The sequence below is a fragment of the Diabrotica virgifera genome, chromosome 4 (assembly GCF_917563875.1).
Source record: "Diabrotica virgifera virgifera chromosome 4, PGI_DIABVI_V3a".
NCBI lineage: Eukaryota > Metazoa > Arthropoda > Insecta > Coleoptera > Chrysomelidae > Diabrotica > Diabrotica virgifera.
Window position 1 is genome coordinate 108,928,538 of NC_065446.1, and position 27,056 is coordinate 108,955,593.

General features: G+C 34.4%; 1 protein-coding gene across 1 annotated transcript in view; it reads left to right on the forward strand.

The window, feature by feature from the left end:
- The window catches only part of LOC114331846 (uncharacterized), a 99,767-nt gene that overhangs the window by 59,832 nt on the left and 12,879 nt on the right, over positions 1-27,056 (forward strand). The window contains exons 2-3 of the mRNA XM_028281522.2: positions 12,281-12,433; positions 25,877-26,060. Coding sequence (XP_028137323.1) covers positions 12,281-12,433; positions 25,877-26,060 — 337 coding nt within the window. The remainder of the gene's footprint in view (positions 1-12,280; positions 12,434-25,876; positions 26,061-27,056) is intronic.

The window sequence follows — 27,056 nt, forward strand, 5'->3', positions numbered from 1 at the left end:
TCCTAGGACAATTAGGGACGGAGTTAGCCCCCCCTTTCTTTAATTCACATGTTTTTGCACAATAATTTTGCAATATTTAGAATTACTTCTTGTCATATTTTTTTAATTAAATTAATAGTGTAAATATTCTTCTTTCATAAACTATCTAAAGTATTACTGTAACTTCATCATTTTCTGACTTACAGTGTTGCAAAAAAAAATTAATTTGGGAAAAACAAATTAAATAACTTTTAAAGTATTCGACCAATTGCTTTGAAATTTAGGGTATGATTTAAACACCAGAAGTCTCAGCATTTCGTTTAAAAAGAAGGTTCTAAGTTAATTTTTACATAAGTTATGAATATTTATATACTTAACCTCAAAATTTATTATTTATTTTGCAATTTTCTAAGCAACCAATAAGGATAGACAAATCCAGCGAACGCCATATTGAAGTTTTTTATACGATTTATGAGTTTCTCACTCTCAAATTTGTTTAAAATGCTTAACTTTTTGATAATAGACGAAAAAAGGGAAAATTTACCGCTTTTTGATCTTCATTTGTTTATAATTATGTATATCATCAAAATCGGCTGCAGGAAACATATAGGTTATTATTATAGATGGACATACTACTCAAAAAATTTGGTTTCGACCTGGAGGGGGATGTGTCACCAGCAGGATATTTTTTTCCTTATTTCTCTGAACTATAAAATATGTATAATATTTACTTTATATTTTTTATTTATTAATATATTAATGTATAGGTTTGTACAAACTAATAATTAATAAGTTTGTACAAAATTCGAGGAATCCATACACTTACATATACCCACAACTTCCGCAAAATATCCCACATATATTTGATTTTCACGTTACTCGATTTTATTCCACATCAATAAATCGCTTCAGATTAAATCATGGCAACTTTCCTGCACATTTAGCTAAAATAGAAATGTGTATCAACTCTCTCTGTTCATGTGATTACTACTCTACTGCAGAGTTAAATCATATAATCTTTAATTGTGAACTTAAAAAATACCATACGAAATCACTAATTGCTAGACTTCAGCAGCAGAATGTAAGTTTACCGCTGAATATTTTACACCTACTAAGCTTCAACACCAAAACTATTAATGATATTATCATACAATTTCTTAAAGATTCTAAAATAAAAATTTAATAAGACTTCTTTAACTTTCAAATATCTGTGGCAAAAAGTTTATCTAATGCCATCCCCTCTTTGTGAACACACACATATATTAATGTATTTTTTTTTATTTATTTATTTCGCAATCAATACCACTACCGAATAGACCATCGCTACATTAACATCATCAAATATTATCTACCAAGCCAAGGAGACGCCATCTCACCAAAGCTATTCACGACGTTTTTAAAACACAGTTGTAAGAAGGAAGATCTGAACGAATATGGTGTATCAACATAAATGGAAAGAAGCTGTCATTTGAGATTCGCAGATGACATCGTCTTTATAGCCGATCGTATATCATGCAATATTAATGTTGAAAAAATTATATTACCCTTCCTTAGAAATCGGGCTAAACATTAGCATGAACAAGACGCAAATAATGACTAATCTGTTGCTAAAGCGTAATACTGTTGTTGATGAAAGGGATATTGAGCAGGCTGCATCTCATAACTACTTAGGACATGAAATTCGGTTGGGCAGAGATAACCAGAGTTAAGGACGCTAGAACTGCACTCCATAGAGGGCTAATGGAGTAATATCAAAACAGCAGTACTGACAGCAGCAGCGTCCACACTGGGAAACAAGAAAAAGGAGAGAAGAGGAGCATGGTTTGATGACGAGTGCAGACAAGCAATAGAGCAAAGAAATGAAGCACACAAAATGTACATAACAAGAAGAACACGGGAAAGACGAACATTATTTGAAGTCGCAAGACGGAAAGCAGACAAGATATTATGTAGAAAGAAAAAGAGAGCCTATGAAAATAGACAGATAGAAAAAATGGAAGAAAATTTCAAAAACAATGAAATTAGAGGGGCTCACGAATACCTAAAAAAGGTAGGAAGTGGGTATAAACCTCAAACAAATCTATGTAAAGATGAAAGTGGGCAAATAATCAGTGACCAACAGAAAGTCACAGAAACCTGAAAGAATTATTTTCAGACCCTACTTGGAACACTAGTAGACATGGAAGATAAAATGGGTATGAACTACGTAGAAAAGAATAAAGTAGATAATGGAGTAGAAACTCCAACTATAGAGGAAGTTCTCGAAGCTATTAAGGCCCAGAAAAACAATATAGCTCCGGGAGTTGACGAAATACCAGCAGATCTGTATAAGATAGGTGGTGACCACCCAGCAAGTCACATCCACGCAATCATCAAAAACATATGGCAAGAAGAGAAAATACCCGACGACTGGAAGAAAAGTATAGTATGTCCGATCTATAAAAAAGGAGACAAACTCCAGTGCAAAAACTACCGTGGAATGTCTCTACTATGTACAGCATATAAAGTCCTCACGTATATTATAAATATTATAAATATTACTAGAGAGTATCAGACGGGCTTCCGACGGGGAAGATCGACACTGGATCAAATATTTACAGTCAAACAGATCTTGAGCAAATCATGGGAACACGATATTGATGTTCACAACGTGTTTGTAGACTTCAAACAGACATACGACTCGGTAAAAAGGAACAAACTATACTATATATTGGCTGAATTGGCAATACCACAAAAACTAATAAGACTCATTAAAGCCACAATGGATGAAACTCAGGCATGTGTACGAATACAAAACCACCGGAGAGACTTTTTCAAAATTTCGCAGAGACTAAAGCAGGGAGATGGGTTGGCCCCAACATTGTTTAACATGGAACTGGAGTATGCGGTTAGGCAAATGCAAACTGGACGAGGAAACCTACTGACCAACCGAACGGTTCAACTGGACGCTTATGCCGATGATATTAATATTATGAGTAGAACATCAACAGGAACACAGGAAACATACACAGAATTAAAAACACAAACAAAAATGCTAGGTCTGGAAATTAACAGAGAAAAAAAAATATTGACTCAGACGAGAAGAAATATAGTCCCACAAAACATTATACATGAAGATGACATTGAAACCGTTCGAAAGTTTACATACCTGGGAGTAGAAATATATGCCGATGGATCAGAAGACGGAGAAATACGGAAGAGAATAACGCATGCAAACAAAGCTTATTTTGCCCTCTCCCATATTATATTTCGGTCTAAAAGTGTCCACCGAAATACAAAGATGAGAATCTATAAAACTTTAATTCGACCAATAACATGCTATGATAATGAAGCATGGGTCCTGAAAGAAACATCCAAAAACAAACTCGACACATTCGAAAGGAAAGTACTGAGGAGAATACTAGGACCTGTGAGGGAAAACGGAATCTTTAGAAGTCGATACGACAACGAACTTTATCAACTTTATAAGGAAGCACCCCTGTATAAGAATGGGAGAGGATAGGCTACCAAAAAGAGCACTGAATGCTAGAATGCAGGGAAAGAGACCGGTTGGAAAGCCAAGAAAACGCTGGGAAGACACAGTAAACAGCGACGCACAAGCCCTTTTTTATGAGTCCGTGTATGGAGAAGAGCAGCCACAGACAAGCAAGGGTGGAGGCAAAAAATAAAGGAGGCCAAGGCTCAATTTGGGCTGTAGTGCCGTAGAAGAAGAAGAAGAGATAACCAGCCAAGTGATCTCGCACGTCACATGGGATTAGCTTGGACAGCGTTTGGTAAATTAAAGTATGTATTTAAATGGGACTTACAACGACGTTACATTGTATCTATATGTCTCAAAACGAAAATCTTTGACCATTGTGTCTTACCTGTACTCATTTATGGTGAGCAAATATTAACACTCACAAAAAAGTAGTGAACAAGATTCGCCTAACTCAGAGGGCTATGGAGCGCCAGAAGTTGGTTGTCGCCTTGAGAGACCGAATCCCAAACCAAGAACTACGTCGTAGAACAAAAACAATAGACGCAATAGACAATAGAAAAAATCGCGTCGTTGAAGTGGAATTGGGCAGTACACGTCGTCAGATTATCAGACAACCGATGGACAAAACGTATTGTCGAGTGGAGGCCACGACAAGAAGCATTACGAAGCAGAGGATGCAAGTCGTACAAGACAGAGATAGATGGAAAGAGCTGAGGGAGACCTATATCAAGCAGTGAACGCGTACGTATGACGAAGACAAAAGACAAACATGATTTTACAAGATGTAGGTACGAGTATACAGAGGAGCCAATTGTGGCAGTGATCATTATTTGTTAAAGACCAAGGCCAGATTTGGAGTGGTGAAACTACAAAAATTAAAAAAAGAATAGAAAATGGAGAAATTATATAGAAATAGAGAGTGAGATAATTATATAGAAATGGAGTTACAAATTAGAGAAATAGAGTAGACCAAAAGTTGAAAGTTAAACATTCAATAATATCAAATAACACTACAATCATTGGACACCAAACTCAGAACTAGAGAAGACTCCCGGATTGGTGGGATGAAGAAATAGAAAGAAAAATGTAAAATAAAGGAGAGAAATAACAACAATTTTTAAAAACAAATGACGACGATCAATAACTGGTGTACGAGGAGACATTACATTATATAAATGTAAATTATTAATACAGTGTAAAACTGAAATTACAAATAAAAACAACAAGTGGATTTGATATCTCTTTAATCTACAAAAAAATTAACGCTTTGGATAATAAAATAAATATTTTTAATGTGGTTGTTATTATATTTAGAAAATGTTGTTATTTTATTATATTGTTTACATCACTTGAAAACGTGTTGTTCTTTTGGTAAACAAAAATGTCTCTGACTATTGCGTGATGAATAAAAAATATAATACTGGGGGTCAAAATTTAGTACACTTTTTCTCATGATCATCTTTCAGTGCGTCACAGTTTTTCGATTCCTTTCTAACGCATCAAAAATGTATATGACAGAAAAAAAGGCACGTCGAGTATTACTTTGGTAATTATTCTAGTTCGGTGATTATTCTAGTTGTCGATAGATGGCGCCATAATAAAAAAAATATATTTTTTTAATTAGATAATAATATTACAAATATAATCTGTATAATTTATAAGACTATACAAATAAAAAAAATACCATTTTATAAATGCAAGAAACACGTTTGATTTGGTTTTATTCCAAATTGAAAATAAAATGTGACAACTGTCAGATTTAACTAAAATATCATGTTAGAATAAATGTCATAAATGTGTATTATCACGGACTTACCCTTTTTCCTATCATTTGTTACGCACTGAAAAATGATCATGAAAAGGACAATAAATGAAAATTCATGCACTAATTTTTATATTGCTGTTCAATTTAAGGCTATGGGTACATAATTCGCAAATATTTTACATGTATCCCTACTATTTCTGTCTTTACACGGCAAATTACGTGTAGTAAAATTCACACTGGTATGCATATGTAAACATTACTAGAATGTCATTCTATTTGAAAATGTCATCATTAATTTAAAGAGGTGGGTTTAGAATGTTCTTGGATAACTGTTATTTTTATAATTGCAAATTATTAATTCAGTTAATAAATGTGATAATTTTTTCACTAACTATGTATTCAGTGATTGTAATAATTTATTTGTACAACAAAGACTAATACTCAATCGAGAAAAGAGGAAAAGTGTTAAAGTGATTTTTTAATAAAATATTGTTATGGAACGCTTACAATTTTAAACATCCTTAACAACAAAACACTTGGATTACAGAATATATTATCCTGATGTATTCTCTGCTTGGATCTTCCACAAATAATACACAATAAATAACTTTTTATTAAGTTCACGTCTTAAATCAATTATTTATCATATACACAATATATCAATATTTAATCAATAACTCAACATATTCCCGATGCAATGTCAAATATTTAAAATTGTCACTGATTGTCAGTGTCTGACTGACAATATATGCTGACAATATTATATTCGGCTGAGTGCGTTGTAAGACAAAGATAGATTTGGAAAATATTACCAGGGCATTGTGTTCATTTTTTTCGAATCCTGAAAAAACCAATAAATGTTTTTGAAAAATTTAAACGCAGAATGAAAGACTAAATTATTACCGAGGGCCGAAAGTCCCTTAGAATAAATAAAAAGTTTATTTTGAATGATATATTTGAAATTAAAAATCACACTAAATTTTCTCTTAGTTTCTCACCCCTGTAACTTATTAAAATAAACATTATAGAAGTTCTCAGGGACTTTCGGCCCTCGCTAATAACGTAATCTTTCATTCTGCGTTTAAATTTTTCAAAAATACTTATTAGTTTTCTCAGGATTCGAAAAAAATGAATCCCCATTTGAATAGCATTGCAGCCGAAAATACGTGCCGATCCTCTTTTTGTTTATTTTACTTCTTCCTCCTTTTTATAATATAGACTTCTAAGGCCTGTTTGTTCTTCGATATTGCCTTTTGCATTGTTTAAATTACACTTCTCCAAGAAATTAACGCACCACATTAAAATTAGTTATTTTTAAAGTCTCAAATTTCCTAAGCCTGTTGTCAGATTTGAGTGATTTTTTTAACATGTTACAGCCTTGTTCTTTAACAATATCGCTGTGATAATACCTATTATTGCTATACAGGTAAATTGTCGTTGTATACCGGGTGTATTATAGAACAGAGAAGAGTGTATTATAGAAGAGAGAGAGAGAGAGAGAGAGAGAGAGACCGAGTGTACCAATCAAACTGTGATTTTTTCTCAAAGTTCGCGTCATCCTGTGGGATATTCTATCATTTATAAAATACTGTAATTAACACTTAACTATAGACTCATATTTTCTTAACACTCTGTTTTTTTATTCATTCGCTTATGTTGGATAATAAAAAAGTTAGGTACTTTAACAACTAGCCTCGTTTTTCATCAATACAGGATGTTTTTAAATAATTATGGCAAATTTTAAAGGGAAATTCTGCATAAAAAAATAATGAGAGTTTGCTTTATAAACGTATGTCCGCAAGTGCTTCGTTTCCGAGATAGGTGGTGTTGAAATTTTTCTTACAAACTGAAGATTTATTTATTGCTCTAAAATCGGTTGAGATATGCAAATGAAATTTGGTGGGTTTTAAGAGGTAGTTATGGTGCATTTTTTGACATACAATTAAGAATTTTATGTTTTTTACCATTAGCCCATATAAGGGTTGTTATATCTGCAGATTTAATAATAATAATAATAATAATAGAGTTTATTTGTAGCAACCTAGTACATAATAAATAAACCCAGTTTCTCACTGAAGTTGTTAGTCACATGGACTACAACTTGTGCGTGAGGGTTAAATTTAGATTATAAAACAACATGAATTTATCTTAAAGTTTACAAAAAGGAATCGAATATAATCTTGTTCATTCTTGTTCTCTCATATGTCTTTAAATTTGGGCTCCTCTTCTAATTAATTCAGTTAACGTTAAATTTTGTTTATCGGATCTTCAAAAATTTCTAATAAAATTCAACACAGGATTGCAAAAACTTCCGACGGGATTCTTCTGGCGGGACTTCGTTTTCTATAAGAATTTTCATGATATTTTGAAGGTGTTTTATCCATTTTCACCATAATTTTTACAATTTAAATATTTAGAAGTGACATTCGAAAAAAAAAAATAAAAAAAAATAAAAATAATTAATAAGTAGGACATTTCGATAAATATATTTTGACAACTAATAAAATATGAACTGACATAACTATATATAACATTACATAACAACTAATATAAATAGAGGAGGATACTATATTCTCCCACGCTATTTTGAACTTAATTAAATAGAAAAGAATTAAAAACCTAAATCTAAAGTCTTGACTTGAAAATACGAATCCGTTCAGATCTTCTTAACTGTGGAAGATCAATACGTTCTTTAACAGCAAGTTCATTAATGGGTACCGCAGCAGGTTCATTAATGGGTACCAGTTCATTATCAGGATGATCAGGTTCTATCATTGGATCTACATTTTCGTTGATAGGATTTGGATGTAAATATACTGGAGGTTGGATAGATGGCAGAAGATGCAGGGGGGCTCTTGATACTGTGGCTGATAATTAATTATTTCTGGTTCGTTTACAAAGGTTACATTTTTTTTTAGGTACCATAGTTTTACGAATTTGGTCAATGTGACGTTTTAAACAATAGCCATCATCAAGTTGGACTTGGTAATGTAACAATCCATACTTTTTAACAATTGTGCCAAATTTCCAAAGTTCCTGGTTACCTTGGTAATACCGTACTTGTACTCTCTCCCCCACATTTAATTGTCTTGCACCATTGGGTTGATTTTCTGATCTGCTAAGTTTTGTTGGACGTAGTGCGTCGAGTTTGATTCTTAAACATCTGTTCAGGTACATTTCAACTGGTGATTTTCCACAGGAAAGTGGTGTCGCTCTATATTTTAAAAGAATTTCTTGTACTTTCTTACTCATGGGTAAACGATCAGTAGACATAGCTTTTAGTCTCATTTTTAGGGTTTGAACGTTTCGTTCAGCTAAGCCGTTTGTAGCAGGATGGCCAGGAGCAATAAATTTTTGAAAAATACCATGAGTTTTTGAAAATTTTTTAAATTGATCACTTACAAAAATTGTAGCGTTGTCTGATACCATAACTTGAGGATATCCGTGAATAGAACATATCTCTAACAGAAAATCAATGGTTTTTTCTGATGTTGGCGCATCCCTAAGAACTTTGATTTCAGCCCATCGTGATTTAGCGTCAACCACAACAAAAAAATAAAAACCTTGGAATGGACCCGCATAATCAATATGGATGCGGTCCCAATTTTCTGTTGGAGTATCCCAGTGGTGTAGTGGAGCTTTTGAAGGTGATTTTCGAATTTCAGCGCAAGGTTGACATGACTTGACCATAATTTCAATGTCTTTGTCTATGTTTTTCCAATAGCAATACTTTCTTGCAAGTTGTTTCATCTTTGTAATGCCTATGTGAGTTCTGTGGAGTTCTGATAGGACCAGTCGTTGGAGTTGAGTTGGAATAACAATTATCTGACCTTTAAAAAGGATCTCGTCTTCTAAAGTGAAATCATGTTCATTTTGATTTTGTGATTTTAAATCAGATTTAATTCTTGATAAAATGGGATCTTTGTCTGTAGCATCTTTGATATTTTGATAGGTTAGATCGTATGTTGAAATTTCTTTTATTGACTCATGACAGATAGATTTAATTTCTTCGTTGAGAATTTTTTCTAAAGATGATGAAGGTTGATTGATAGAAGCTCTAGAAATACAGTCGACGTTAACGTAATCAGAAGATTTTCTGTATTCGACTTAGTAATCAAATCCTGATAAAAATGATGCATATCGAAGAAGTCTAGCAGAAGTCATTGAAGGTAATTTTGAATTTTGATGAAAAATTCTCGTTAGAGGGCTGTTATCAGTGATGAGTTTAAACTTACGCCCAAAAAGATACATGAAGAAGTGATTTACTGAAAACATAATTGCAAGTGCTTCTCTGTCTAACTGACTATAATTTTGTTCACATTTGGTAAGAGATCTTGAAGCAAATGCGATAGGCCTTTCGATTCCATCAATAACATGAGATAGCACCCCTGCAACACCGGTTGGACTTGCATCACAAGCTAATACTACGGGCAAACTTGGGTCATATGGAATTAGAACTTGATCACTCACAATTTCCTCTTTTAATTTGTTAAAAGCTGTTTCACATGAATTATTCCAAATAAATTTTGCTCTTTACTGTAAAAGTTTCCGTAGAGGGTACGTTTTAGTTGAAGCATTAGGAATGAATCGGGTATAATACATTACCATACCAAGAAATCTTCGAACTCCATCCACATCTGTGGGTCGTGGCATGTCGAGAATAGCTTGAATCTTTTTTGGAGACTTTAAAATTTCGTTGTGCTTGATAAGATGACCAAGATATTCTGTACTGGTTTCGAAAAAAGCACACTTTTTGCGATTAAGGTGTAGATTGAACATTTTTAGTCGTTGAAGGCATGCGTCAAGATTTTGTCGACATTCTTGTTGAAAATTTGTTCATGACTCCATGAACAATTATGTCATCAAAGTATGCGTGAGTTTTTGATAGACCGGATAGAATTTGATCAATAATTCGATTGAACTCTGAAGGGGCAGTTTTAATTCCAAAAGACAGTCGATGCATTCGATATGTTCCTCGATGTGTTGATATAGTTTGGATAATACTGCTCTCTTCGTCTACTGCTAGATGAAGATATGCTTTGAACAGATCCAATCGACAAAAATATCGTGAATCTTTTAAGCTGTTTAATATATCTTCGATTTTTCTGATTGGATAGTTTGCGGACACAATTCTCTCATTAACACCAATTTTGTAATCTACACAAAGTCTCACACCTCCATCAGCTTTTGGAATAACAACCAGTGGTGAACCCCAATCACTATGGTTGACTTTCGATATAATTCCTTGAGCTTCTAAGTTGTCAAGTTCTTTCTCAACTTTCTCCCTAAGTGCATACGGCACATCTCGTTCTTTAAAATAGACTGGCTTGGCATTTTTACGCAGTTGCAAATTTACTTTAAAATTTGATACAAGTCCAATTGATTCTTCAAATATGTCTGAATATTTTTGAACAAATTCTTCTTCATTAGCCGGTATATTTTTGATTTGTCTGATTCCTGTTGAGCTATCGATGTCTTGAAGGTTAATGTTTAAATGTCTTATCCATACACGCCCTAATAAGGAGTCTAATTCATCAGGAACTACGTAAAATTCTTCTGTTGAAATTTTATTTTGATATTGTATTGATGTTTTTGCTTTCCCTAAGGGATAAAATACGTTTTTTGTATATGATCTAAAGGCAATATCAGATTTTTGAAGTGGTAAATCAAGATCTAGTTCTTTAAATTTTGATTCTGAGATAAGTGTAAATCCTGCTCCAGAATCAACTTCAAATGTTGCCGGTTTGTTTTTAATAAGGACTGTCACATAAAACTTTTGAGCATCCGTGTAAGATTGATTTTCATAAATATCCACAATTTTATTAATGTAAAAAGTATCCTCTGGTTCTGTTTCGTTGGTTGCTGGTTGATATTCATTAATTAGATGATGGGCCGAGTTAGTTTTATTTTTGTTTGCTAAAAGCGTTGAAATACAGACTGAAATAACGTGACCATATTTTTCACATCCTTTGCACCGAAGTAGTTCAGGATCGATTTTACAGTTTTTAACAAGATGTTGTTTACCACATCGTAGGCATCGATTGTCTATACCCAATTCTTGAAAATTGATTCTAGATCTAGACTGGGAACGCTTCCTATTATAAGACGCTGAATTTGGTCTCTGTCTAGATTGATTGATTTGGTTGATATTTAAAGAATTGTTACTTGATGAAAATTCTTTATTGTCGATAGTTGAAGATTCTAAGATTAAAGCCTTTTCTTCTAATTTTTCAAATGATTTTTCATTGGATTCCAGCAGACGTTCTCTAATTAAGTTATCTTTGATGCCTCGAATAAACTGAGCTCGTAAAAAATGTTCAGAAATGTTTGCCTGACATTTGCACGTAGAGATAAATTCACATTCAAGAGTAGCTTGCTTTAGAGCAGTAGTATATTCGGAAATTGACTGCTTTTCTTGTTGATATAAGGAAAGAAATTTATGCTGCAACACAAGAATATTTTTCTTTGGATTCAGGCGATTATCAAGTTTCTTTACAATGGTGTTGTAATCAAAATCTCTAATTTTGTGAGGTGCAACTAAGGTTGAAAGCACTGAAAAAGTTGCAGAGCCAATAGAATTCAATAGTAAGTCTAAAGCAAATTTCTTGTCATCGAAAACTTGTTTGATTTTAAGGTAGTTTTCGAAACGTTCTATGTACATTGTGAATTTTTCTTTTTGTTCATTAAAATTTTCGAATAAAGGTATAAAATGATTAATAGTCGAATTTGAAGTACTTGCCAAACTTTTCTGCAGTTGATCTAAAATTTCCTGGTTTACCATCATAAATTGTTTGAATTGATCTGGATCCATGTTTAATATGTATTTTAAAAGTCTGGTTATTCAATGATTTACCCCGTCGCCAATTTGTTATATCTGCAGATTGAATAAGTAGGACATTTCGATAAATTATATTTTGACAACTAATAAAATATGAACTGACATAACTATATATAACATTACATAACAACTAATATAAATAGAGGAGGATACTATAAGGGTCCTATTACCCGCCTTAAAATCGTTACGTATATAATATACTATTTTTTTGTTTCAGATGGAAGAAAGAAAATCCTTGTTTGTGTTAGACTGTCTCTTCTCTATAGCTGTAGTTGGAACTTTAGTAGTGTTCGTTTGGAGAGGCGTGTGGCTGCTGGTTGATCTATTCCTCTTTCCAGAAGATTTAGTATTTTCTTACTGGTGTAGTCTAGTAAGTAATAACTCTCTCAAAATTACTTATTCGCGGTGTGCAAGTACTTGGAAGGGATACGCGAAACGATCGTGCGCGAATAGCGGAGAAATATTGCAACTTTCTTAAATAATTCATATTGTCAACTGAAATTGTCAAATTGACGTACATTTCATACCTATTGTCATTTAAGAAGAAAAATTTTATATTGCTCCACAATATTGATATGATATGCAATTATTATATAAAGGTAAATTTAATTAATTGTATTTTGCTTGCAATACTGCATTTTAATAACTAATTTTATTTACTACATACAATTGTTTAATTTTGAATTACACAACCTAAATCTTATTTTTTCTTCTTATTATTTTTTTGGACTATGGCCTTGACAATTATCCAGTAACCAGGACCATATGATTGGCCAATATAATTAAAAATGCGAATAAAAGTTCAGAGCGTAGAAATAGGTGTCGCTTTTCCGAACTTGCACGGTCCCAATACGGTGTGTCACAAGTACAAAAAATCCGGCATGAAAATGGATATAGAAAACAAAGATGTTTGCTTTGTTTATTTACTTTTATTTATTTACTGAATGTCCCCATTTTAATACAGCAGTAATTATAGTATAACATCAGGACTTCGACAAGGAGACCCGTTATCGCCGTTGCTATTCAATTTGGCCTTAGAACATGCAATAAGTAAAATACAGTCTGAGCTGACAAAAGGATTTGGGAATCAAAGATCAAAACTATTATTGGCCTTTGCTGATGATCTAGACGCAGTTTCTACAAGAGACGTGAAAGATGTTTTTACAACTCGATGGGAAACAGGTTGTTTGGGTCTTCCAGTAAATGAAAAGAAGACGAAATACATGATAGCAACCAAAAACCAAGACCAAGAGTTAGGAAGTTAGGCTATTAATGACCACAACTTCGACATAGTAAGAGTTTAAATATCTAGGGGCTGTAATCATAGACTACAACCATATAGAAAAAGGTCTCAGCAAGGATAGCTGCATGATACTCTTTATGAAATTATTAAGATCTAAGCTGCTAAAATAACAATTTAAATTAAGACTGTAGATTAGGGTGGAACGAAAAAAATGTTTTTATAACTTCAAAGTGTAATAGTGATAGAAAGTTGCCTATAGCCATTGTTAAGCCGCAAATAAAATATTTTTCTACGGCCGTGATAAAAGAGCCACTTTCACGCACGCATTTAGTTTCCGAAAGCGTGCGTGTAAGTAATTTTTCCCGCACGGCGTGCGGGAAAGTAAAATACCTTGTAATATGGCATTATAATATATTACAATACATGCAATAAACTAATATTTAGATATTATTTACTAATTTATTTCAAATTTATATTATTGTGTTCATGTTTTAATGAAATTAGCGCGATTATTTCATTGATAGGAGATTCTGACCAATAGAAAGCTACATAAATCTGAATTAAATCGATAATTTTTGATAATCTCCCGTCGTTAAGTATATTACGTCAGATGCCCTTCGTTGCTACAAAAAAATACATTCAGTGACATTAATGACAATTAATGTTTTAAAAATTATAAAAGTGATGACTTTCAATCGTCAAATATTTATAAAAACTGTGTGTTTAATGGTACTTACATAAATAAATTACAATAAAATTTTGGTTTTGAACAGTTTTATTCATGAAATAATCGCAACAAATTGCACTCGACCTCTGAAATTAATATAGAATTTTTGCTCTCGTGACACTTTGACATAATTTCACTCGCCTTCGGCTCGTGAAAGTAAAACTGTCAAAGTGTCACTCGGGAAAAATTCAATAATTTCAGAGCTCTTGTGCAATTACTACTGATAATTCGATGAAATAAAATTATTTTGACATAATATTTGAAAGTCAGATCAGTAAACAATTAAAATGGTTTTGAATCGTCGTCATGGAAACCAATATCGTCGTCGTGGTAGCCCATTATATTTAAAGTTTGGTTTTGACAACCTTGTCAAAGAATTAATTTGTGTATTTTCACTTCTAAATAAAAATTGATATAACTCTATTTTTTGTGGCTTTTTTCCAAACGTACGGCCCTAGAAAAAATATTGTTCCTAATTCATGCGGAAAGTGTCTTCAACGCACTCGACTGCTTGCCTGAACTCCGCTATCGCGTCGTTCGGGTCAACGGCAGTATCGTGCGTGAAAGTATCACTTTCCGCACTAGTTAGGAAAATAACTATTTTCAAAACAAAATATTTTTAGAGGTGTCGCAAAAGGGTTGAAAATTAGAATTTTTAGCTAACTTTGCGAATTTTGATGATTTTATTTTGGTCAAAAATAGCTATTGTAATGTCTTAATTGCTATTTTAAATGGTAAATATAAACTCTAAAACTACACTTTAAAGATAATTTTAGTTTTAACTTACAACAATCCAATACAGTGGAACCCCGATAAGTCGGCCCCCGATAACCCGGAAGTCCGGCTAACCCGGACCGATTTTTATCAGACAAACATTTCAACAATAAAAATGTATGTAATATAATATTTGAGAGATAATGGGTGTTTGTGTAATTTGAACTAAACGATAGTAAAAATGACTCATGGCACACGGCGGCAGAGCCGATTATCGGAAACAACAGACACCTGTTATTCCTTTTTTGTACACCTATTTATTTCAAACTGTATTGGCATTGTTTAAAAAATACTAAAAAACTACATACCTATTTAAAAAATTCTTTTTTAAACAAAGGTCTTAGTCTGTTCTTAAATAACATGCGATTGTTACCACATTGTGTGCAGTACACAGTCGTATTGTTCGCTTCCAAAATGTAATCGTACTTCAGACACAGCTTCAGATAAGTTTGTGATTGCGTGTTTTTTGTCTACGTACCTAATGGCAACAAAACGTAAAAATGTTGTAGTGGCAATGGAAAAGAAATTAGAAGCATTAGGTAGGATTGATAAAGGCGAATCTTTAAAAACAATTATTGCAGCATCATGATGGTGTCGGTATATCTACAGTATCGGATTGGAAGAAAAATAGAACTAAAATCGAAGATTTTTGTTTCAAAATGATAACAAAAGACAGTTTGGACAGTCGGTGCCGGTGCAAAGATAATAAAGCTAAAAATGAGACTCTCGACGACGCTTTGTATGTGTGGTTCTGTGCGGAACGCCAACGTGGTTTACCAGTGAAGAAATGAACAATACTCTATACTCTATACAACTATACGTAATTTAGATGTGTACTGTCGTGCATATATATTTCATGTTATTTCAATTATAACGGAGTTTATCTGTAAGTATACCGATTTTATTAATTTTTACCATATTCTCCGGCTAACACGGATTTTTGATAACCCGAATCGGCCGCGGTCCTGATTAATCCGAGTTATCGAGGTTCCACTGTATTTATTTTTACTAAAACTGACAAAGTTTCAACTAGAATTCCACATTTAAAGAAATATTTAGTAGTAAATATTTATTTCATTCTTTAATATATTTTAATATTCTTAGTAGCAGATGAAAGCCAAGACGTAAGGAAAATGTGTATTGGTAGAGTTGACAAGATAGTTTCAAAGGTTCTGGCAATGAGGGAGGAAAGGAGGCAAAAACTAGTACAGCAGCATTTGAATTACAGACAATAATCAGTAGCTGATGGTAACACTGCTGCGAATATTGCATGTGTTACATGCTGATCATTATTATCAAAATGACGAACAAAAATTTATTTATAATTCCAAAAAGCCCTCAAAATCTTTAAATATAACAACTAAACAAATGCTAGTAGAACTGCCAACAGTAGCTTCTATCTGTAATAGGACTGGTGTCTCAAACAGAGTAGCAGCAGCAATCACCAGAGCTGTACAAGATGTTGGCATTATTATGGAGATAATAGAAGTAAGGTAATTGACAGGATGAAAATACGTCGAGCACGGTTGAAAAATCGTACAAAAGCCACAGAAATTAGCTTCACGCAAATTGGAAAAAAACGCGGGGTTATTCTTTGATTTAAGAAAAGACAAAGCAATTAATCAAGAAAAACGAGGGCACAAATTTTACAAAAAGACTATACTAGAGAAGCACATTTCAATAGTAGAGGAACCTGGATCAATCTTCTTAGGGCATATAACTCCTGCTTCCGGAACAGGTGAAGCTATAAAAGATAGAGTAGTGGAGCATTTTCAAGGTGACAATCCTTTGAACATTTCCAATATAACAGCTGTCGGATGTGATGGAACTGCCACTATCACCGGTGTTAACAATGGTGTAATTGCTTTAGTAGAAAAAAACGTAAATAAGTCGCTGCAGTGGCTGATTTGGTTGTTCCATACCAATGAATTACCTTTGCGTCATTTGTTTTGTACATTGGATGGAAAAATTTAAAACCCTAATGAATTTGAAGAGGTTTTAAGCAAAGAACTTGAAATCTGTAACCAGCTTCCTGTGGTTAATTTCGCTCCCATACAAAACAACCTCCCTATTCTAGAGATTAAGGATGATCTAAGCACAGATCGAAAATATTTACTTGAAATGTGCAAAGCAATCTATATGTATGTCCTTCTGATCTTTCTTTAAAAACCCCTGGGAAATTAGCTCATTCGCGATGGCTTACGTTGGCCAATCACATTCTTCGGTTATATGTTGCAACAGAGAATCCTTCAGATAATCTGAAAACTTTAACTATGTATGTGATGAAGGTGTATGCCCCAGTCTTGTCTCATATCAAACTAAAACCATCTTGTGTAAATGGATCAAAACATCTATGGGGACTCATTAAATGTTCACGTTATCTTTGTGAGGAATATATCCAAATAACTGATCCAGTAATTCAAAGGAATGATTACTTCTCTCACCCAGAAAATATGCTTCTCTCCATGGTATGTGACAATAGAAAACACATAAGAGAGCTAGGTCTACGGCGACTTTTGAAGGCAAGATCGGAACTCATAAATGGTTTAAGGAACTTTGTTGCCCGAAGCTTAACTTTAATGCCAATGACCACATTGATATAATTAACTGAACTGAAGAAGGAATTACTGAACCTCCTATGACAAAACATATAACTGACGAGGACTTAAAGTATATAAGTGAAGCAAGAGACCCTAGTTGCCAGGTGCAGTGTGTGGATTTTCAGTGTTTTCCCTGTCTACACAGGCAGTGGAAAGAGTCATAAAGCTCGTGACTGAGTAATCTTTTAATGTCTGTGGTCTAGAAGCAAGAAATGGCTTTGCTAGAGAAAATATTTCTTCCCAAAAGATTATGCCCAAGTTTGAGACAAAAAAACAATGCTTTGAGTATCAAGAGGAATATTGTAACTAAAGAAATCTTATAGCAATGTGTATATATAGCGACGATAGCAATGTTAACTGTTATTATAAACAATATTTGACTAAGAAATAGCTATGGCACCAGGTTAAATATATAAAATATTTGAAAATTTCTGTATTTTTTTGTTAAAAACCTATATTTTCAATGCTCTTGCGGCACCTCAAGATGTAAATCTAGAACAAAAATATTTTGTAGTTTTATTGTAGACACGAAAAGGCAACTTTCGAGTGCTATTAGAAAGTTCTTTGACAAAAATTTTTTTTCCCATCCTTTCGTTCCACCCTACTGTACATGTCAATTATTCGCCCAGTTGTTACATATGGAACCGAAACATGGACTATACATCAGCGGGAAATAAATAAGCTGCTGGTATTTGAAAGGAAGGTTCTCAGAATGAGATTTGGGTCTCAAAGAGACGAATTGACAGTAGAGTAGAGAAGACGCCGCAATATTTACTAAATTGGTGACTGTATGTTACTGAAAACATCGTCAGCCATACAAGCTAACCGGATAAGAAGGACAGGTCATGTGGTAAGATCAGAGGGAAGACATAGTCATAAAGACCGTAGCTTTTGAGAGACCAGACGGTAGAAGAGCAGTAAGCCTTCCCAGAAAAATATGGAAGGATGATGGTAAGGCCGATTTATCTAGGACTGAGATACAACAATGGGAAAAGGGAGAGCAAGATCGTAGAAGATGGAGGGTAATAGTGGATGCAGAGAAGGCTCACCACGAGTTGTAAAGCCAGTCAAGAACAAGACTAGAGAAATGATATTAAGCTAAAATTCAGAAAAATGGACATCCGACCTTTTTATACCAAGCCATTAGGAAGGAAGTTATATTAATATGAGATTACAAATTAAGATTTTCCATTTTCCAGGTATTTTATGACATATTTTGGCCAGATATTGTATGATTTCAATGTTTTCGTCGGATACACGTATAACCTTCGTAAGTAATTTATTTAGACATTCTAAGGAATCAGCATATACGTTAATAAAAAGGAAGTCACATCATCCTAAACAATTTTGGCGTATTTTTGAATGAATAAATAATAAATTTAACAAAGGCCCACTGAAACGTTATCCTTGATTCGTAACAAGTAAATTATCATGTTTATTGTCCCTTTATAAGAGAATTACAGCACATATTCGCATCTTTTCAAAGGAACTGGGCGAATTTTTAAAAGGAAAATATCATTCCACTTAAAAAATTTAATATGCAGCTATTTAAGCAGTTAGCTCAATATTACGATATAATATTGAATAATTTTTTTTACTAAGACTAAGTACATTCAATTACGCGTGGTTTCATTGTTCTTGCCAAAATTATAATAAATTCGCTAATTTTCCTATTTGCCTCTTCGCTGTTAATGGTATGTGGTGCAATTTTCCCATTTTAACATTTATGTAATACTTTAATGGCATAGTTGACCTTCGACCTTGCTTTGTAGTGTATAATAACCATTTTTTACAATTTTATAGGAATTTATGATAAAAATGAATTAGATTAAGAGAATGGGGAACTTGCAAATTTTTGTTTTATTACATAGGTAATAATATTAAGTTCCGTTTTAAAATAAGATTCCAAAAATTTCACGCCTCAAAGACTCGAATTAAAATGTGTGTATTTAAATAATTTCAAACCACCGAAAAAGCTCGCGAACTCTAGTGACGTCATATCATTATATTTTATAATGACACTTTTCTTATCTATTGTATAGGTACCAGTTTGTTGAGATTGGAGTTTGATACAGTTTTTGAAGGAAATGAGAGGTAAATAAGATACGTAAATGAAAACGATAAATAGGTTAAGTTGATTCAATTTCAGCACTATAGCATAAAAATGTAATATTGACACTATACGTAGTATAGAGTACCTATTAAGTTTTATCATTAAATACTTTTTATGAGAATAATAAATCAGAATGAAATTAATAGGTATAGAAGGAGTATAGTTAGTGTGACCAACTAGTCCGAAAAATCCGGGACATGGCCCGAATTACGAAGTCGTGTCCCGGCGTCCCGGACAAGACTTCCGGGCCATCCGAATTTTCAACATTTTGGTAAAATTCTATTTTGAAATTTTGAATACGAGATTCTTCCAAGAATTCACATAAAATTGAATTGGTTTTGAAAAAAAGTCGATAATTTCTAGGGTGTAATATACCACATAAAAAACATATGCATTTTATATCGTGGTATAATAGTTTTACAAAAACTCAAACTGTGGACTTTTTTTCGTTTCTGTATTTTAATTATCGTCTTCTGAAAAGACGATTCAAAAACATACGAATGATTTTTGAAGGGTTTCTTCTCATTTTTAAGTAAATTCAATCGTTCTATAAATGTGATAGCAAGAAGTAATCAACATAAAAATGTTCTGAAGTCTCTTTTTGAGAACGATATCACGATTGGAAGTCGAAACGTCAAAAACTAACAAAAATGTAAATATCATTACAACCAATTGTGGCTTAATCCCATCAAAAATATCACTGTCATCATAAAAATGTTAAATAATCAATAAAATTATGATATTAAGGTTCTATATTAAAAGAATGGCCCGATTTTCATTGAAAAGTCCCGGATTTCAGGTGTTTTTTCAGCCTTGTCCCGGATTCAACTGAATTGGAGTTGGTCACACTAAGTATAGTATAAATACTATGTACTTACTTACCTGCTTTAACTTGCCTAACTTCTCCCACGGAAAAATGTCCACCCTTTTAAAATATTATGTTGCCACCATACAATGGGTAAGCCATCAGACTAGCATTTATAAAAACCCTCTTGACTTCGGTCATTTAAAAAAAGTTAAAGGCACTCGTGGGAGTGCCGACAGAAGTGAAAACTTCTTATAGTATATAAATTACGAGCTCAATGCTTTTACCCCATCCTAAAAGAAGTGCTATACCTATATCATATACGATATACGCGATGCGTATGCCCTATGCTATTTATGTATACATACACATAATTTATATATGTACAAAATCATTATTTAGATATGTACACCATCCAAAAAGTGCACAAAGTTTCACTTCACGAATTTATTTCATCGAAGCGATGACGGTCGCGTTGACGGTCGATAATTGAATACTTTTTTCCATCCAAAAAGAGCACAACGTCCCTAAAGAAGTTTTTACTTCAAACGTTTATTTCGTCGAAGCGATGACGGTCGCTAATTTAATAATTTTTCCCCATCCAAAAAGTGCACAACGTCCGTCAAGAAGTTTCCACTTCAAAAATTGATTTCATAAGTGGTGACGGTCGCTAATTTAATGCTTTTTTCCATCGAAAAAGTGCACAACGTCCCTAAAGAAGTTTCACTTCAAATATTTATTTCGTCGAAGCGATGACGGTTCATAATTCAATACTTTTCCCACATCCAAAAAGTGCATAACGTTTCACTTCACGAATTTATTTCATCGAAGCGATGACGGTCGCGTTGAAGGTCGCTAATTTAATACTTTTCCCCATCCAAAAAGTGCACAACGACCGTCAAGAAGTGTTCACTTCAAACATTTATTTCTTCGAAGCGATGACGGTCGCAATGCCGGTCGCCAATTTAATACTTTTTCCCATCCAAAAAGTGCACAACGTTCCTAAAGAAGTTTTCACTTCAATACATATACGTACAAAATTTATTTCGCCGAAGAGATGACGGTCGCGATGACGGTCGCGATGACGGTCGCGATGACGGTCGCGAAATAAATCCTTTTTATAATAGTCTCCCGTTTTATACCGCTCACGTGGCTTTGGGAGTATAGCAGGGTAGTCTGCTATATCTAGGGCCTACGGTATACAAGGAAGGTAACAGGGCCAGTGCTACGCTTCAACCGCCTATTATTACCCCTGGTTTTACCCAAGGTACTCATTTTATTCAGGCTGAGTCGACCTGGGGCCTATAAACATTTTTAAAAATGTCTAGTTGTTCTTAATCCTTTTTCCCTATCGAAAAATAGGTTTTACATTTATTTTAAATTTAAATACTTCTATAGAATCTATGTATAGATACACATAATATGGATACGTAAAAAATTTATTTCGTCGAAGAGATGACGGTCGCTATGACGGTCGCGAAATAAATATTTTTCCCCATCCTAAAATAGGTTTTACATTTATTTTAAATTTAAATACTTCTATACAATTTATATATACATACAAATAATATATAGCATAAGCGATGACGATCGCAATGACGGTCGCGAATTCAATGCTTTTCCCCTATCCAAAAATCGCACAACGCCCCTAAAGAAGATTTCACTTCAAAAATTGTCTTAAGTATTAAAATCACTCAAATATTAGTCAGAAATACATATTTCACAGCACCTATCTAAAGATTTATAAAACTGAGTGTCAGAACAAATGCCAAACGTAATGAATTGATATGGCGGACTTCAAATATTATAATAATATGACGTCACGATCAATGAGAGCGCGATTTGGCTGGCTGATATAATTTGAATTTTCTCTCAATTTTAGTCGTCTTTATGGGCCAAACGAAAGACAAAAACAACTTTTTTGTCTTTTATATATTATATACTTCTCCAAGAAATTCTCCAATGCGCCACCTTAAAAATTGGTAATTTTTGATGTCTCGAATTGCCTAAACATGATTGTCCGATTTTTTAACATGTAATAGCCTTAATCTTTATCAATATCGATGTAATAATATTGTTGCTAGATAGGTAAATTATCATTGTATACCGGGTGTATCAATCAAACTGTGATTTTTTCTCAAAATTCGCGTCACCCTGTGGAATATTCAAGCATTCATAAAATACTGCAATTAAAACCCAACTATAGCCTCATCATTTTCTTAACATTCTGTTTTTTTATTCATTCGTTTATGTTGGATAATAAAAAAGTTAGGTACTTTAACTAGCCATTTTTTCATCAATACATGGTGTTTCTAAATAAGTATTTAAAACTTTAACCCGGGAGCAGTCGCGCCGTGAGAAAAAATCTCACATTTTATCCTTTTCCGTGATAACTTGATGAAAAATTTTGCAACATCGCTTTCCACTCGTAAGTGCCTCCAGGAGGATCATAGAAATGCGTGGAATTTTTTTTTATTTTTTTTTTGTGGAATGTATGTCTTTGGTGAGAACCAATTAGCTTTAAAATTGTTAGAAATAGGCATTTTTAACATAAGTAAATAAAAATATTATAAAATAGAAATTTTTTTTAAATTCGTATTTAAATTTGTATTGTGAGATTTTTTCTCTACGCGCGACTGTTAACGTGACAGAAGTGATCGCGACTGCTCCCGGGTTAAGCATGAAAAATTCTGCATGAAAAAAGAATAACAGTTTGCTTTATAAACGCATGTCCGCAAATGCTTCGTTTCCGAGATAGGAGGGGTTGAAATTTGTATTACAAACTGACGATTTATTTACATATTGCTCTAAAACCGGTTGAGATATGCAAGTGCAATTTGGTGGGTGGACTTTGGGTGTGCATTCTTTGACATACAATTAAAAATTTTACTTTCACCACTACCGCACAAAAGGATCATATTACTCGTATCAGTGGCGGATCCAAGGGGGGCGATGGGGGCGATTGGCCCCCCTCTCAAACCAAGTGATTTAATTTTTTTCCAAACAGATAATTAGACATTTGTTATAGTAAATTTTATAATATTGACTAAGATATATGTATTAAATACATATGAATTATAAATAAATTTTATTAGTACAGGACAAAATGTTCACCTCAGTCTCAAGCCGGAGTGGAGGATGGACAGCAATGTTCACCTCAAACATCTGCCCAAACAAAAACTGGACAAGGATCACCTCAGAGAAATCGACCAAAACGCCTCAGACCCTGTGGTGCAGAGGTAAAAAAGGAGGAAGGTCAGGAAGATACCTGCGGCAGCAACCCATCCCTCTCAAGCCCCTCCCAAAACAAAGGTGCCCCCATCAGAGTCTGTCAATAGTTCCACCTCCAAAAGAGGACAGGAACCGACAGGCGCCGATGTGAAGCGCCTTCACTCAAGCACTTCCACGGAAGGCACGCTGCAGAAGCACAAGAAAGAACACAGAAGCGAAAACACCACTGCCCCTTCCCAAAGCTTCGCGGAAGCCGCCGTGACACACCTTGAGGTCGTTATCATAGATTAGGTAAACCCGTAAGGCAAGGTCACTCGGTCACAGCCGACCGGGAAGACATCAAACGCAGCCTGATGGAGGAATTGGACAGAGCAATCTTGTCGAACTCCAACAGTCAAGCAAAAGCACCCACGTTTAAATCGTGGACCTATTCTGATGAGATCATCAGAGTAGTATGTGGTGACGACTGAGTGGCTGGAAAATGTTATAGATGACTTCAAACTGTGGGAGGAAGCATCACTAGCTGTTGTAAGTCAGGATAAGCTCCCGAAGCTTACCAAAGCCTCTCTATGGATCTCGGGGGATGTAACTACCACCTCCGATGTCTCAGAAAGAGTGCTGCAGATGCTAACGGCGTAAAGTCCAGATATGTCAATTACGAGATAGTGCACCTTCCACCACGAGGTAAAGACTGTCCGAACTGACACCTGTTCGTCTTTGGAATCGAAGACGAGGACATGGCTGTCGTTAAGAAAAGACCAATGAGGCTGAGCTACGCGTCCACCTCATTGACTCTAAAAACAAGCACCAAAAAAATGAAGGGCACCTCCTCGGAACCACGAAGCTCAGCTACTCGGCAGCCGGAGATGGTCACTGAGACTGAGACGCCCATGATCCACAGCAGGACGACGACCATCAGATGGTGGTCGACGAACCCTGCAGAGGAAGCGCAAAGTGACTAAGGCTGCCGCCTCTTAAATCGAGGAGGAAATGAACGCCTAAAATAATTAGTACGACACCTTCGCCACGGCCAAGGACATCGGGAAAAAGGAAATTATTATTCAATGCAATCTCCAACACAAAAAGGCGGCAACGGCGACAATCAGCCGTCGCCTGGATGTAACGGAGAATGCAATATCATTAATCTGAGAACCTTGGATAACTAAGACCAAAATAACTGGTTTTAGCAGTCTAAATGGTCCAATCTTCAGCTTACAAAACAACCAACAACCGAGAACAGCAATATATGTTCCCAGAAAAATCAAAGCCTCCCCCTCGTGAAGTTTTGCATCTCAGACATAACTGAGGTTAATGGGCAAAAGGCAAAAATAGAGAGTTAATACTAGCATTGGTCTATCTATCCTCAGATGTAGCCACCGTACCACCAACAAAGGAAATGGAAGATCTGGTAGACCATTTTCTCAGCCAGAAGGTAGAACTTATGACCAGGAAAAACCTATGCTGGAGAGTTGGTTTTTTAACTGGCCATTGTAACTAAGCAAACACCTCCAGATACTGGGGCTAGTAGACACACTTCTGTGCAGGAAGTGTGAACGAGATGACGAAACTGTCGAGCATGTTCTACATGAATGGCTGGAGTTTTCGTCAATACGAGAGTATGCGTTCGGCGAGCCATGACCTACACGTGCCGACATAGGGGAGATGTCCCCTGGTTATTTGTCCACCTTTCTGGAAATGGTAGGATGGGCAATGAGCTAAGGAGGACAGCCCCCTGGGAGGATGCACAATGGGTCAATTGTGGCCTAAGTGCTGTGGGACTTGACTCGCACTTCGTACTCTAAAGATACAGAGATAGTACGGGACTTTTCTGGTGGGCCGGTAGGCTAAAAAAAAAAAGCCGGCATAGTAGAAAATTATCTAAAGATTTAGCCGATCGCCCCCCCCCCCTCTTAACACTGCTGGATCCGCCGCTGACTCGTATGCACGCTAATAGTGAATAATTAATTCCTAATTGTATATAAAAAAATGCGCAATAACTACCTCTTAAAACCCACCAAATTTTATTTGCACATCTTAACAAGTTTTAGAGCAATAAATAAATCGGAAGTTTGTAAGAAAAATATCAAAACCCTCTATCTCGGAAATGAAGCATTTGCGGACATACGTTTATAAAGCAAACTGCCATTAATTGCCAGATGAAACACAACTGTTACCGCTCCATTGGGAACTGCTTCCTCACTTTTTCGTTTCCCAAATGCGACCATAGAGTACTAGTTTTGATCATTCACGGAAATATCACATTTCATATATTTGTTAAACAATTTTTTATAAAAATTCAAACCAAAACTATTTTTTCTAGGTTATAGGATATGCATGTGTCGCTATTGCGTTCCTTCTTCAGCCTGTAATGAGATATTTATGTGAAAGACTGACTGGTGCTGCAAGATTGTTACTTGCAGATTTGTATACTTTGTTCGCTCTCTTTGGTACCGTCAACGTATGGAGAGGGATATGGAGTTTGCTAAACGTATATTTCTTACCAGGTAAGGTATTCATATTAAATTATTATCTAAAAATTATTTACCAGTTTCTAATCAAATATTAACTGTTAATAACATACAGGGTGTCCAGAAACTCTCCCGACAAACGAAAACTGGAGATTCCTCAGACAATCAGACAGAAAAGATTTTCTGACAAGTCAACCCAATTCACCTAGTCCGAAAATGCTTCCTAACGGAGCTAGAGCTCTTTAAAGATGGCGTCTTGTAATTAGTTTTTTTTTAAAATACCTCCAGAACGCTTCTATTTAGAAAAACAAAAACTGGTATGCCCATTAGTTTTCAAGAGATAAATCGATTACATTAATTGCGAATTTCTAGTATCTTGGTACCTCTAGTACCTCTAGACTTAGTAGTATAGCGAATATTTTATCGCATAACTTTTTTGTCTTTAACTTTTAAACACTTTTGACACTGGAATATGAAATTGTGAGGTATTCTAGAAATAAAAGGTAGGTACTCTTGCTTGAAGTAGGTAGAATACACCGTTTTCTAGAAAAATCGATTTAAAAATATTTCATTTTTTGAATTTAAAGAGAATTTTCAAAGACTATTTAGAAAAACAAAAACTGGTACTTTTATTTATCCTCCAGAGATGAATCGATTTCATTAAAAGCGAATTTCTAGTACCGGTCATAGGCGTCCGTTTTTGGTAGGTCAACAGATATTATATCGCATAATAACTTTTTTGTCTTTAATTTTTAAGCATTTTTGATATAGATTATTAAATTATAAGGTTTTCTAGTACATACTAAAAGCTACTCTTGCTTCAAGTCGGAAGTCGGTAAAAACACCGTTATATTTTGAAATTTTTTTTCAAATTCAAAAAACAAGAAACTTTCAAATCGATTTTTCTAAAAAACGGTGCAACCTACCGACTTAAATCAAGAGTACCTATTAGTACTAGAATACTTCTTAATTTAATAATTGAGTGTCAAAAATGGCTAAAAGTTAATGACAAAAAACCGATAAAATAACTGT